Below are 13,402 nucleotides of genomic sequence, written 5' to 3'. Positions count from 1 at the left end.
AAGTACGTTTTGTCATTGGTACTAGACTGCGGACATTGTGCACATGTAGTGAACGCGATTGCACACACTGTACCGAAATAAAAATGCTAGGGTGTAACGCATTCTTTTGTGACTCTGGTTTTCCTTAAAATACTTCAAAAACTTGAAATTCGCAAAAACATCCGCAGTCTATTAATTGGATGAACATTCTATAAATTCAAATTTCTGCGTTATGAACGTCAAGTGTTACCAGACGTTCACTGGTTAAGACCGCAGACGCTATTTTTGTCTCGTGAACGATCAAAATTACATCAAGAATCGAATATAAAAAAAGTTTTTGGAAACTTAAGAAAATACTTCTAAAAGCAAGTTCTCCAAATTTTCTCATGTCCATTTTTAATTGAAATCATTCTTTGGCAACTAACGAGATAATTTTCGGGATAATTTGAACAATACAGCAGTGATTCAAGCAACAGCAAAGAGAAGCGAGTATAGAAACGACTAAAAATGTGAAATTTGTTTGCAAAGTTTTTTCAACCTTATACTCTCGCACAGTCTTCGATCCATGTTTTCGTCAGACACAAATTTCTTTCTTTCAAAAACCGTTCAGAAAGCTGCGTCTGTTTCGACGTGACGCTTCGCAATAAAATCTATCACGTAAAAACGACTTTCTGCGACGGATGGAACGATCCTCGCGTAGTTAACAGCCGTGTAAACCTAGAACACTTAATATTCAGGTACTAAGCATTTACCGTTTGATGACTGAGTTACCGTATCAAAGTCTTTGGATGATTCATTTACTCATCAATAGGAATAGAATGGTTTAACCTTTAATTGGTGCCCTCTTGTAAAAATATTCCTTTGTAGATTTATTCATGTTTTTTTCAGTGACAAATATTAAGATATTGAAGAAACTAGTAAGATTTAAATGAAAAGGTATTCCTGAATGTGAGGACTTTGAATCGATGTAGGATTCAAGATGGCGGACTTAGCGCCATTGAAATTTCTGCACTATAATTTGTTAATTGATGAACCATTATGAATCATCCAAATTCGAATGAAATAAAATTCAACCTTTCAGTGTTTCTTCGAAAGTTATCGTTTCTTAACATTTGATTAATGATTACCAGAGAATAAGAACTCCGAGTCAGTTTAGGAATCAAGATGGCTGACCTAGTGTCACTGAAGATTCTTCCATCTCATTCTTTCAGGCCAATACTACAATTGATTCGTTAACGAACTAACGTAAAATGAAATAAAATTGAACATTTCTGAGCTTTTCTAAAATACTCACTCGACGACACCAACCAAAGGTTAATATCGACTCTAGTGTTCAGTCGACTCACAGACGATATATGTTAATAGCGAGCTCTACCAGAATTCAGGTGAATTTTTAGTTAGTTAAGGGTAAAATACCTGTTGCAGGTTGGTATACAATTTCTCTTCGAAGCTTTCCGCGTCTATCTCTCTGGTCTCAGAAATTCGAAACGACGACTATCCCTCTAACAGGGACAACACGATTCGAATTCCGGATAGATTCGTACAGGTTACAGAAAATGTTCGTCGACGAGATGAGACCATTTCGACCGCGTAAACTGGTCATCCGTTGGTCTGATATTCGTTCATGAGTGTAATACGTGTACTTGTTCCTAAATTGTACTTACTTTCGAGGTTTTCTACTGTATCACTTAAACGTAAACGAACTTTCGAACTAGCGATTCGTGGTGGCGATCTTGGAGACCAGCTCCATTTCTCTATATATCATTCTCTGTAGAAACTTAACTCTCACCATGCTGTCGATCTCCTCTTTCAAATTGTTCTCTCCTCTTTCTTTAAGTGTCTAACAATGCGTGTTATTTCGTGAACACACATGGGAGGGAAGCATCGATCCATTGGGAAGGTAGTTGCGTCTACTAAGCGTACGAATAAATAATTCAAGTGTATCAACAATTGTCTAGCACATTCACTATTTTTTGTAAAGAAAAGTTGAAGAAGACAATTTCCTTTCAGACTATATATCACCACTTTTACTAAAACGAAATCTTGGAAGAATTAATCGAACGAATGATGAACAGATTGACACTTCCCTCGCAGTAATATGGTAACTAAGAAACCATTAACACGGATAATTACTTCCCTAACTTACTGTGACAATTTAATCGTAGATAGACTATAAATTCCATTTACGTACACACTAATACCATCGTCCTCGCCGTTCTGGCAAAGGCGATGATCATAAATCCTCTGCACGATACTTCCACAGTCGTTTGATTTTATGAGTCGTTTTGATTAACATGAGATACTCGCGTTAACAATGTCGTCTTTGTTAATACTTTATTTCGTCCGTATCCTCTCTTAACGCCTTCGTATTTGATATCTGTTCTGGCAACGTTCGAGTCTCTGTCGCGTAACGAGTTCCTTCTAATCTGAACTTCTTTAGAAGATATTGAATTCTGAGATCGGTATTGAATGTGAAAGTTACAAAAATAAATAAAACACAGGTTCCATGTCACTGTTACCATTGGCCTGTTAGGATTTCAATGTATACAAAATTTCTTCAATTCTGTATTCAGAGGGTAACGTGAATTAGGATCTGTAAAATTAAAAACAATTGTAATAAAGAACAATTTCAATGTTCCATGGAAACTATATAGTATCTTAACAGCACCGATCATTTATTTCCACCCACCTAATACGTCAAGTTCCTATTCATCGCGACATTTTGCTACTACTGGGCAACCCAGAAACTAACACAACAGCGCCATTATTGGGCAACCCAGAAACTAACACAACTTGCGAGTGGAATAATACAACTTGTTAATTCTGTTTCAATTAAAAACATCGTCTCAGAAGACAAAGGACCAAGAAAATTGAACGAACTCGTTGTCGAATGTGATCTAACTCTGTTCTGCCCGAATTTTCGTTCAGGTCACAGGCCTCAAACAATGCCATGACCAATAAACGGCGACTACGGTTGGCAACGCGAAATTTACCAGTAACGGGATGCAATCACCGTGATTCGATCGGTAATCTTATACGAGATGGGCTAGATAGCGTCGACACGCTCCTGTTTGATCGAATTTCCGTTGACGCGAGATTCCGATGCCAGTCACACCAGCGTTGAAGAGCTCTGAACGCCCCGTCCCGATAATGGCCCCCGTATTGTTCACGGATATTGCGTGTACGGAGGAACGGTCATGAACGACGAATTTTCCGATCGAGAGGTCATCATCGTCGGGCCATTCCTGGAAGAACTGCGACACGATCGATTCCACGACATTGTCTCCTGATGATTGAAATGTATTCACTGGTTTCACGTCCCTCGTATAATGCACTCGCTGAGGACATTCTGGTCTGGGGAACAGATCTCGTCATTATTTGAGTCATACATTTTGAGTAGTTCAGTACCCTATTCAGCGAATAATGTTGTGATAATTATGTGGTCTTACTATACGTTGTAACGTAAATCTATGAAATATAGTGAACAGACCGGAGATGTTTATGGAAACAGAGATCTTTCATTTTGTGATGTCACATGATCTCAAGTAATAACTAAAAATAGTATTCAAACGAATTGCCGCACTTATTTGGATCTTCCATAACCGCATACAATTTTATGTCTACCCATCATGTGCGAATCAGTGGTACTATCCCATTTCATCCCGCCTCTCAGAACCATTAAAACCGACTCCAGTCTAACCGCGACCCTAAACCTGAACTATGGCCCCACAAAAATTGCACCTATCCAAATTTGGCCGACCTGGCTCTAACCCAGAATCGTGGCTATTCGAAAATTTTCAGATCCCCGATTCTGAACTTCAATCATGGCTGACTAAAATTTACCCGAAATGATCCCAAACTCGAACCACGGCAGATTGACATTTGCCCGACCCGAAACAGGTCTTTGTTGACTTCAACCATGACCGATCCACATTTGCCTGACCCGACCCGGAACATGATTCGTGGTCGATATAAACTCGACCGACTCTACCCTAAACCAGAACCGTGTCCCCGCCTAAACGGCGCTCGAAATTCGAAACTGTTCCCGCAGTTCGATCGTCGACATCCTAGACGCTGGTGGTGATCTGCTCGATCACGGTGACGTCCCGATGACGCCTCGGTCGGTTTCTGTACGAGTTCTGGTGGCTCAACCCCTCGGGTACGCTTTTGCTGGGTCTGAGAGGCGGCCCGTAGAATTGCGGCTGGTAATAATTCTCGGCGGTGTGCATCCTATCCATGTCCCTCTCCCGTAAATTCTCGTCGATGTCCAACGGGACGTGGAGCGATTGGGACTTGGGCAGCCGTGGCCTCGGCGGCGGCGGATAGGTCCTAGGTGGCGGCACCGCCGTGGTGGAGAGATGCGAGTCGGGCAATATCGGGGACGACGGTTGTTGACCCGATCCGACCAGGAAGAGCAACGCTGCGCCGCACAAGGAACTTAACGTGCACGCGTAGTAACCCACTCTTGGGATGTACGCGTTCATGTAACCTGAAAGATCGCGGGAGTGTAGTTTGGAACTGTCCCTGGACCCTTTCGGTATGGAGGGTACGGTCGAGGGTACTACGGGGGTACGTGGGAGGGTACGATGAAGGTTACGATAGACGGCAGGGTAGAGAGTACGATGAAGGGTACGATAGAAGTACGATGGATGGTGCTATGAAGGGTAGGGTGGAGGGTAATATGGAGGGTACGGTGGAGGGTACGAGGTACTGATTTCGTTAATTTATGTTTCTTCAGATACCATTAGGTGCACTAATAAGTAACTCAATATTTCTTTTATTGTACGGTGACACATTTCAAATTAAAAGTATTTTCTCGATTTTAAATTGAAGATGATAGATTCATGACATCCATAGAAGTCAATACCGATTTCGTTAAGAAATCGTGCCAACTAATATATTCATTTACAGGGTGTTACAAAAAAAAGCTTCATAACAATCTAGGGTATCAACTCGTTAATTGATAAAACAAAATGTCCTTTTAAATATGGGTTGAAAGATTAATGTTTTTAAAGTTGTTAACAATTGTTTGTTCCGGTTATAGCGAGTGACTTTTGCGCTTTGGGAGCTATCGGTGCCGTATAGGAAGAATTAAGAAAATTATTAAAGATCCGATAAGAATTGTATAAAACTTCCTGTAACCAGAAAAAGAAGCAATGATAATTCATTGTTTCCATACAGTACGATAGTTCTCGAAGCGAGAAGATCACTCGTTTCAACCGGAAGAAAAAAATTGCTTATAACCTTGAAAATATTAATTTTTCGACCCATGTTTATTAGCACTTTAACCTTTTTTTTATTACCTTGTAGATTCCAAATTCGTATTTTTTGTGTGGTAATGAAACTTGTGTAGAGTGAATATTTTTATGACATCACACAAGCTTCTCTTATACATAAAGTTTTTTAGACTGTCGGACTCGATTTACATAGGTTTGCTACCGCGTAAAAGAACACCACGCGGAACGTACACATCGCGTACAAAAACTACGCGGGATCTGCAATCCACGTAAACTGAGGGACGTTTATACAGTATAAATACGCCCCGAGGCAACCGTGTGATTCAAAATTCACGAGATCGGACGATATTTTACGTACTCCGGTAAAGAAAGTAACATAGACAAGTCACAAACATTTCCGAAATGATCTGTGTCGAATACTCGATTTTGTGTCAAACCACTGTTGAAACCGTGAATTGTGTGTCAAACTACTGTTGACAATGTGAATTCTGTGTCAAACTACTGTTGAAATTGCCAATTCTTTGTAAAACTACTGTTGAAACTGTGAATTCTGCATGAAACTACGGTTGACAATCTGAATTCAGTGTCTAACGTCTCTTGAAACTATGAATTCTGTGTCAAACTACTGTTGAAACTGTGAATTCTGCATGAAACTACGGTTGACAATCTGAATTCAGTGTCTAACGTCTCTTGAAACTATGAATTCTGTGTCAAACTACTGTGGAAACCGTGAATTCTGCATGAAACTACTGTTGACAATGTGAATTCAGTGTCTAACGTCTCTTGAAACTATGAATTCTGTATCAAACTACTGTTGAAACCGTGAATTCTACATGAAACTACTGTTGACAATGTGAATTCAGTGTCTAACGTCTCTTGAAACTATGAATTCTGTATCAAACTACTGTTGAAACCGTGAATTCTGCATGAAACTACTGTTGACAATGTGAATTCAGTGTCTAACGTCTCTTGAAACTATGAATTATGTATCAAACTACTGTTGAAAATGTGAATTCTGTGTGAAACTACTGTTGACAATGTGAATTCAGTGTCTAACGTCTCTTGAAACTATGAATTCTGTATCAAACTACTGTTGATACCGTGAATTCTGCATGAAACTACTGTTGACAATGTGAATTCAGTGTCTAACGTCTCTTGAAACTATGAATTATGTATCAAACTACTGTTGAAAATGTGAATTCTGTGTGAAACTACTGTTGAAAATGTGAATTCTGTGTGAAACTACTGTTGAAAATATGAATTCTGTGTGAAACTACTGTTGAAAATATGAATTCTGTGTGAAACTACTGTTGAAAATATGAATTCTGTGTGAAACTACTGTTGAAAATATGAATTCTGTATCAAACTATTGTTGACAATGTGCATTCTGTGTCAAACTACTGTTGAAACTGTAAATTCTGTGTCAGAGTACAGAGTTACCAGTTAGAGGAACTCCGAGAAGGATAGGTAGAGCCTCCGCGGCCTGCACGAGAGCCCAGGCCCGCGCGAAGTGTCTCGCCCGTAGTCTTTCGAGGGCCAGCATTTTCAGAGAGTAAAGGGCGCCGCCCAGGGACGCGCCGTAGAGACCGGACGCCAGGACCAGTCCGTGGTAACCCTGTACACTGCCCAACGCTACCTGTGCGACGGCTTTAATAAAGGAAAAAAATGGACGAGAATTAGTTATGTTTCATTGTCACGAATATAGTAACTCTATGTGTCCTTATCTTCGAATCATTTATGACAAATAGGATCATTCTCTCTCTATAAAAGCTCGTATCAACAACTTTATTATAAACTATTTCTACCACCACCAAAATGGAGGTTCACTTATAAAATAAGATTTTCTGTCATCCACCCTTGCATTTAAATTCTACCTACACGAATACATTACTTATATCTAAACTCTACTTATCACCTATCTTTGGAGAATATTTATACTTTATTTCTTCCCCCCCCCCTATCTTACACCTTCCCTCTTCCTTTCCTTCAGTTTCCTTCCCTTTAACGCCCAGCCAATGAAATGGTTATTTAAAAATTACGAGACTGACATAAGTATATGTTGTACCACACCCAAAGAGGGAATACTATACTATTGTTCTTTAATGTACACCTTACTGTTCCGTTCCAAATTCTTTCTTCTCTTATTAACATCCCAGTACAAGGTCTCGTTACTGTTATTATTGTACGATAAATAAATGCTAAGAAATAACAATTCCAGGAATATCGCGTCGAACACGAATGTTCCAGAGCAAAGGGTACCGTCGCGGTACAAAATCGTCGTTCCTCTTTCGTCGAGTGGGGCGGACGTACCGCGCGAGTTCCCTGGTCATTTTTCAGCAGCGGTTGCACACCCTCACATAGAGCCACAAGCACGCTATTCACACAGCACAGTGTACAGTTCACTTGGTAATCCTCTTACAGTGCGCAGTCATTAGCGCGACCGGAAATAAAGCAACGAGAAACGGCGCCTCTGTAGCACGGCTAAGCCCTGATGGCTTGATCATGATACTCTCGGCGAGTACACCTGCTGGAAATTAATAATCGGGCCATGGACGTGAATTGTGGAAATTACGAAATGGTTCGCCTGTTTTCGTGCGTTTCATAGAAACTGTTCGTGATTGTTGTGCAAGGTATATATAGGCTGGACTGTTTAAACGGGATGGTTGAACGAAGGTAGGGAATAGGTCAAGCACAGAGTACGAGGTGACGATTGTTTTAGCGCGATCCCGATTTCCTTGTGAGTATGGAGGACTGAGCAAACGGGACGCGATAATGAGACGGCCGGAACGCCCGGGCGGACGGTGACGAATTTAAACGAGAGACGACGGTGTCGACACGAGAGGGAGGAATGACATGGAACGATGACGACTCATCCGTTAGAACTCGTCAGTCTTGACTGAGCAAGGCTAAACGATAAAGTGGAAAGTAGGTTTGGAAAAGCAAAAGGATGGCAGGTTTGGAAAAGCGAAAGGAAATCAGGTTTGGAAAAGCGAAAGGAAAGCAGGTTTGGAAAAGCGAAAGGAAAGAAGGTTTGGAAAAGTGAAAGGAAAGCAGGTTTGGAAAAGCAGGGATTGGAAAAGCAAGGTTGGAAAAGAGTTGGAAAAATAGGGTTGGAATAGCAAGGCGTGCAAAATAGGGTTGAAAAGCAAGGTTGGAAAAACAGAGTTAGAAAAACAGACTTGGAAAAATAGGGTTGGAAAAACAGGGTTGGAAAAGCTAGTTTAGGAAAGTAAGGTTGGAAAAGCTAGTTTAGAAAAGCAGCGTTGAAAAAGCAAAAGAAAAGCAGTAAATTTGTTCATATATGATCCTACTCTGTTTGTCTGTACACACACGGTCTGATTCTACTTATTTGTTCATATCCGATATCACTTTTTCATCAGTGCATTCCTACCTTCTATCTTCACAGTTCCCGTCAAGTAATTCCCCGACAATTTCCACGAGAACAGAATATCTCCCTTCTTCGCTACCAACAAACTGAAATTACATTTACCACCGTCACGAGAATCGTCAGCCTTCCACAAAACAAATTCCACCAGTCTTTCTCGAGTTTCTTTGCTCGATCTTGATACGACCGGATTTTACCAGACGTAAAAATAAAATAGTCGGAAATACGCCACATGCGTTCTCTGGTCCCATTAGAAAGACGAGGAGGAAATTGCAAATACTTTTTTTCCACCGGACGGTTTATCTCTCGCTGGCAAGCCACCACACATTCTATTTCATTCGGGGAACTCGATTCGTTCCGACACGCGGATAAGCCGGTTTTCGGGGATCTGACACCCTCCTCGGTTGTATATTTCAGGTCTCCGTTGTATATTTTGGCTCTTCGTTGTATATTTCGACTCTTGGCTTGTCGCGAGAAAGGGGAGGGTTCCCGTTTAGGAGGGGAAAGTTCAGCGGCTGATCAGGAGTTATGTTCGCCCGGGAAATTTCTCGCTGGGTCGCGTTTTGCATTTCAACTCGACGCCCCTTGCGGCTACGGACGTCCCGTTGTTATGGTGGCGTTGACGTGCTTGCGGTCAGACTCCTCTTCAATGGCCGAAAGCAAGCAGAAAACGTTTGATCTCGATTTGGATTATCGGTTGCGTGAAATTGAATCCGTTCTTGCACGTGAGCCCAATGGAAATTATAAGTTGTTGATTTATCAGGTGAAAAATGTGATTTTGAACAGGCTTGATCATGTTTGATCATACTTGACCTTGCCTGGCCATGCTTGACCCTGTTTGACCATTATTGATCATACTCAATACAGTTTTGTATCATGTTCGACCTTGCTTGACCACGATGAACCGGCGTTGACCCTGATTGCCCATGCTTGATACAGTTTTGTACCATGCTTGACCCTGTTTGACCATGCTTGACTCTGTTTGACCATGTTTGACACAGCTCTGTACCATATTTTGCACAGGTTGGTATCATCCTTGACACATGCTTGACTATTTTTTGGTCAGAGGAATGTATCGAAGCGTCTTTACCTTGGATAATTTGTTTTAAAAGAAGCTAGAAATTAGTAATCCTGTGTGATTGTTTGAAAAAAGGTCGTGCCCCGATTACGATCAATATTTATGTTTCTGTTTCTTTTCTAGTAATCCTTTAATAAAATTTATAGAGTGCACTAGTGACATACTGTACTGTTTTTATGGAATCGAAGCTGATTTTGAAAAATCGACTCACAGTCGAATATGGTAAAACGTGTTAATTAACAGGGTGCAATTGATCCAAAAATCGTTTTCAAATTCTTCCTTACGTCACACTTCCGACGCAACCAATCCGACAGTGAATTCACGGTTGATAAAAGGTGTGTCAACAGTTAGATTTAAATATCTCTCCCCTCGGCGTAAAATCCACCCTTACTCCTCGTCGAAAGCGACTTCAATTCCAACAAAGGGGAATGAAAATTTCACGCTCGACCGCAGGTAAAATATTCCAGGCACTTCAAACACCCCCTCGATCGGTCGGACCGTCGCAAATTTCGGTCTCCCTTGGAGATATATATCTGGTGGTCAGTACGTCAACGAGAGAAATCTACCCAAGGGGATGAAATAACAACGACGCCTGGGACGTTTTAGAAAAATATACAGTGACCCCCACAGATTCCAGCAACGAAGCCCTCATATTTATTTGACCACATTACGCATGGAATCTCAAATGTTATATTCAAATTCACACACTTGTCACAAATGTGTACATTTAATTTTTCTTTCGTTCAAGCATCATTCCAAAATTTTAATTAAACCTTCACTAGAAAATTCTCCAACAAAACACGGTATTCCACGAATTCATTGTTGTTAATATTTATGAATATATTTTATTTAAGTCCACCGGAAAATTAAAAAGAGAAATATTTTTTCAAGCCTTAAAAAATTAGTCCCTGAAGAGGTTTATTTTAATTCACATATCGTGAACGAAGAAGAAGTAAAGATTCTGTATATTAACACTGTATAAGCACACAGTGGCCAACAGGAATAAAGATTGCTTTCTGTGGAATATTTCTTAAGTGGAAAAATTATCACGTGCACACAGTGCATTATAGTAGGTAATTACGTAAATTATGCATTATAGTAGGTAATTACGTCGTAGTGTTTTAGATGTACTATAAGCCTGGTTTTGAGTTTTTGAAAAATGTCAATTATTTTTCCAGATATCGTTCCAACGCTCTTGTGAAACAGATTGTATACGAGTCACTGATATTTCGGTACTCGACAAAGAAGGAACCACAGCTTGGCCAGTCAGGTGTTGTGCTTTTCTACCAAAAGTTCGTCGGCCTGACGTTTCTAAACGTAGACCCTCATTCAGCTCTTGGGGTAGACTCTCCCCCTCCCATTTCCCTTACCCAAGGGGGGGCTCTATCACCCTTTTGAAGCCGGCGAGGCTCTCTTCGAGTGTGTCGGCCGCATGCACGCGTCTTTGCCCTCTCATTCAGTCGGCTTACCCTCCGCTCGATTCCCGCCGACACAAAGTATTTTCCATTCTGTCCCGAGTCACCAACCCTCTACCCCTTGTCCCACACCCCAGAGATTCTTCCTTTCTCTCTCTTTCGCCTCGGTTCTTTGCTTTGGTCACAGGAGGCGAATATCGCAAAGAGGAACGGTGGAATCGTTAATGGGGGGTCTGTGGACCGAGGGACGGTTTTAAAACGCTGCCAGTGGAGAGACTAGGAGCAGGACTTCATTACGAACGGCCCATTTGGGTGGTTCCTTGGTGGATTGTGGTTTTTCGTGTTTTTCGGTTGACATTCGTGATTGTACGGTTTTGGATGATAAATGTACAGGATATTATCCTCGAACCACCATTTTTCAGGCATTTTGCGATAATCTGACGAAAAAATGTTTTCAACTCAAGTTAGTCAACCGACGGTTTGCTACAGATATGAATATTAAAGAATACATGAGTCGTAGCTGACATCAAGACGAATTCAACGACCTAGTCTAATATGACTATCACTAATATCGACCTAAAATTTAGGTTCGATAAATAGAAACGTTAATATGGCAAATTATTTTCATTCAATTGAATTACAAATTTTGAAATAATTCCTGAAATTGACTAATGAAAAACAAGGGACAAGTGAATAATTCGTCGCGTAAATCTGTAACGCAGTAAACGGTCGAGAAGAATATATTTTTTTATTTTGGGCAAAGAAAAACGTGGATTGATCCTGTTCCGGTGTCTTGTCTGAGCACAGATAGGGTTATATCACTTGTTGCGTTTGGCCGGAACTGGGTTGTCCGTGGAGAGACTGTAGTAGTTTAACGTAGAGACATTTCGCTTTGCATATGATTCTCATTTTAGTTGTTTGAATACATTCGAATTATTGTCTTTTCTGATTAGATATGGTCCTGTACTACTTGACAGGTGACAGAGACGATATTCTTTTTACTTGGATACGGGACAGATTGTTCTGCTCTACTTGTTCGCTATGTATGACACTATTGTGCTTGCCTGTCTGTATACGAACTCGTTCTACTTATCTGTACCTCGTACCAGTATGGTTCACATACGTTTCATTTTCTATGTACCTACGTATTTCAGTGTATTGACTTCCCCATGTTCCTTGCTTATGTGGACATCGACCTGTGTGTTTTACATAGATGGTTCTATTTTATCTAACTTGTATACCGACCATTTCAGTTTCGTTTACATGGTACAAATATTTTGTTGTTGTCTTACGTAATAATTGTTTGCCTGACGTATGATCAAAATCAACGTGTCCTGCGTATAACCTATTCCGCTTCTATATATAGGGTGTCTTTTTGGAAAACTGTTTCGCCTATTCTATCATACTTGTCTGTCTAGATACAAACATATTTCACTTGTCCCACTTGCTCATTTATTCATCTCTCCATTTCATCAACTTCTCTAATATCTGTATCATTAAAAAGGATATTTAATTGGTTTATTAATTTCCAAAATATATCAAGTTTCCGGACCTTAACACACCACTTAACCATTTTTTCAAAAAAAGTGAACCTATCATTTATTAACGGTGAATAATTGACTACGTCCAGAGAATAAAATCTCAAATTTTCTTTTGACACGATATCATTGAATATTATTTAACATAAAAATTTCTTAGTATAAGTGCCTAATACCCCGAACATTTCAGACTGATCGGTACATTTGTTCAGCAGTTACGACTATAACTATGACTGAACTTATCATCTCTTAACAGACTACAGTTCCTTCGGTGTTGACCATTGGACCTATCGATCCTCCTAAATTGCAGCCGGTAGGCAATGCGTTAATAGATAAAGCACTATGACAGGTTGCATACTGACCGACTCCTAAGAGCGCCGCTTGACAGAGATACTGCCTGGACACCAGACACTGAGCAGATGGCCGAGCAGTAACAACGCCCCAAGCCGCGCAACCGAGGGCCGCTGCCAACCCGAGACAAGTCTGCAGTAGCACTACAGCGCTGGCCTCCAAGCCATCCTCGTGCCCGTGTACAGCCTGAAACCGATACCGCTCATTAGGAGATTGCAACGGTGAAACGGCCGCCCAGGTAACCAGCACCACCGGCCGTCAGACTGGTTCCTATCGTTATAGGAATCTCTATCTCGTATACCCACTCACAAGCAAACTCCGCTTCAGCTACGGGGAAAAAGCAACGTGGGAGATGAACCTCCGACCACTAGGTAAATTTATTTTGAGTACTGAAACGAATAGTTAAACTGAATGTTAAT

At 40.8% G+C, this 13,402-nt stretch overlaps 1 protein-coding gene across 1 annotated transcript in view; it reads right to left on the bottom strand.

The window, feature by feature from the left end:
* Positions 1-4,046: 4,046 nt before the first annotated feature.
* The window catches only part of LOC107190099 (monocarboxylate transporter 11-like), a 62,329-nt gene continuing 52,973 nt past the window's right edge, over positions 4,047-13,402 (bottom strand). Inside the window, exons 8-10 of the mRNA XM_015578832.1 lie at positions 12,995-13,169; positions 6,657-6,863; positions 4,047-4,468 (exon numbers count right to left, since the gene is read on the bottom strand). Coding sequence (XP_015434318.1) covers positions 4,047-4,468; positions 6,657-6,863; positions 12,995-13,169 — 804 coding nt within the window. The remainder of the gene's footprint in view (positions 4,469-6,656; positions 6,864-12,994; positions 13,170-13,402) is intronic.

Source organism: Dufourea novaeangliae, unplaced genomic scaffold (assembly GCF_001272555.1).
Source record: "Dufourea novaeangliae isolate 0120121106 unplaced genomic scaffold, ASM127255v1 scaffold172, whole genome shotgun sequence".
Lineage (NCBI taxonomy): Eukaryota > Metazoa > Arthropoda > Insecta > Hymenoptera > Halictidae > Dufourea > Dufourea novaeangliae.
The sequence above is the reverse complement of the archived record's forward strand: the minus strand, read 5'-3'. Positions and strand labels throughout refer to the sequence as shown.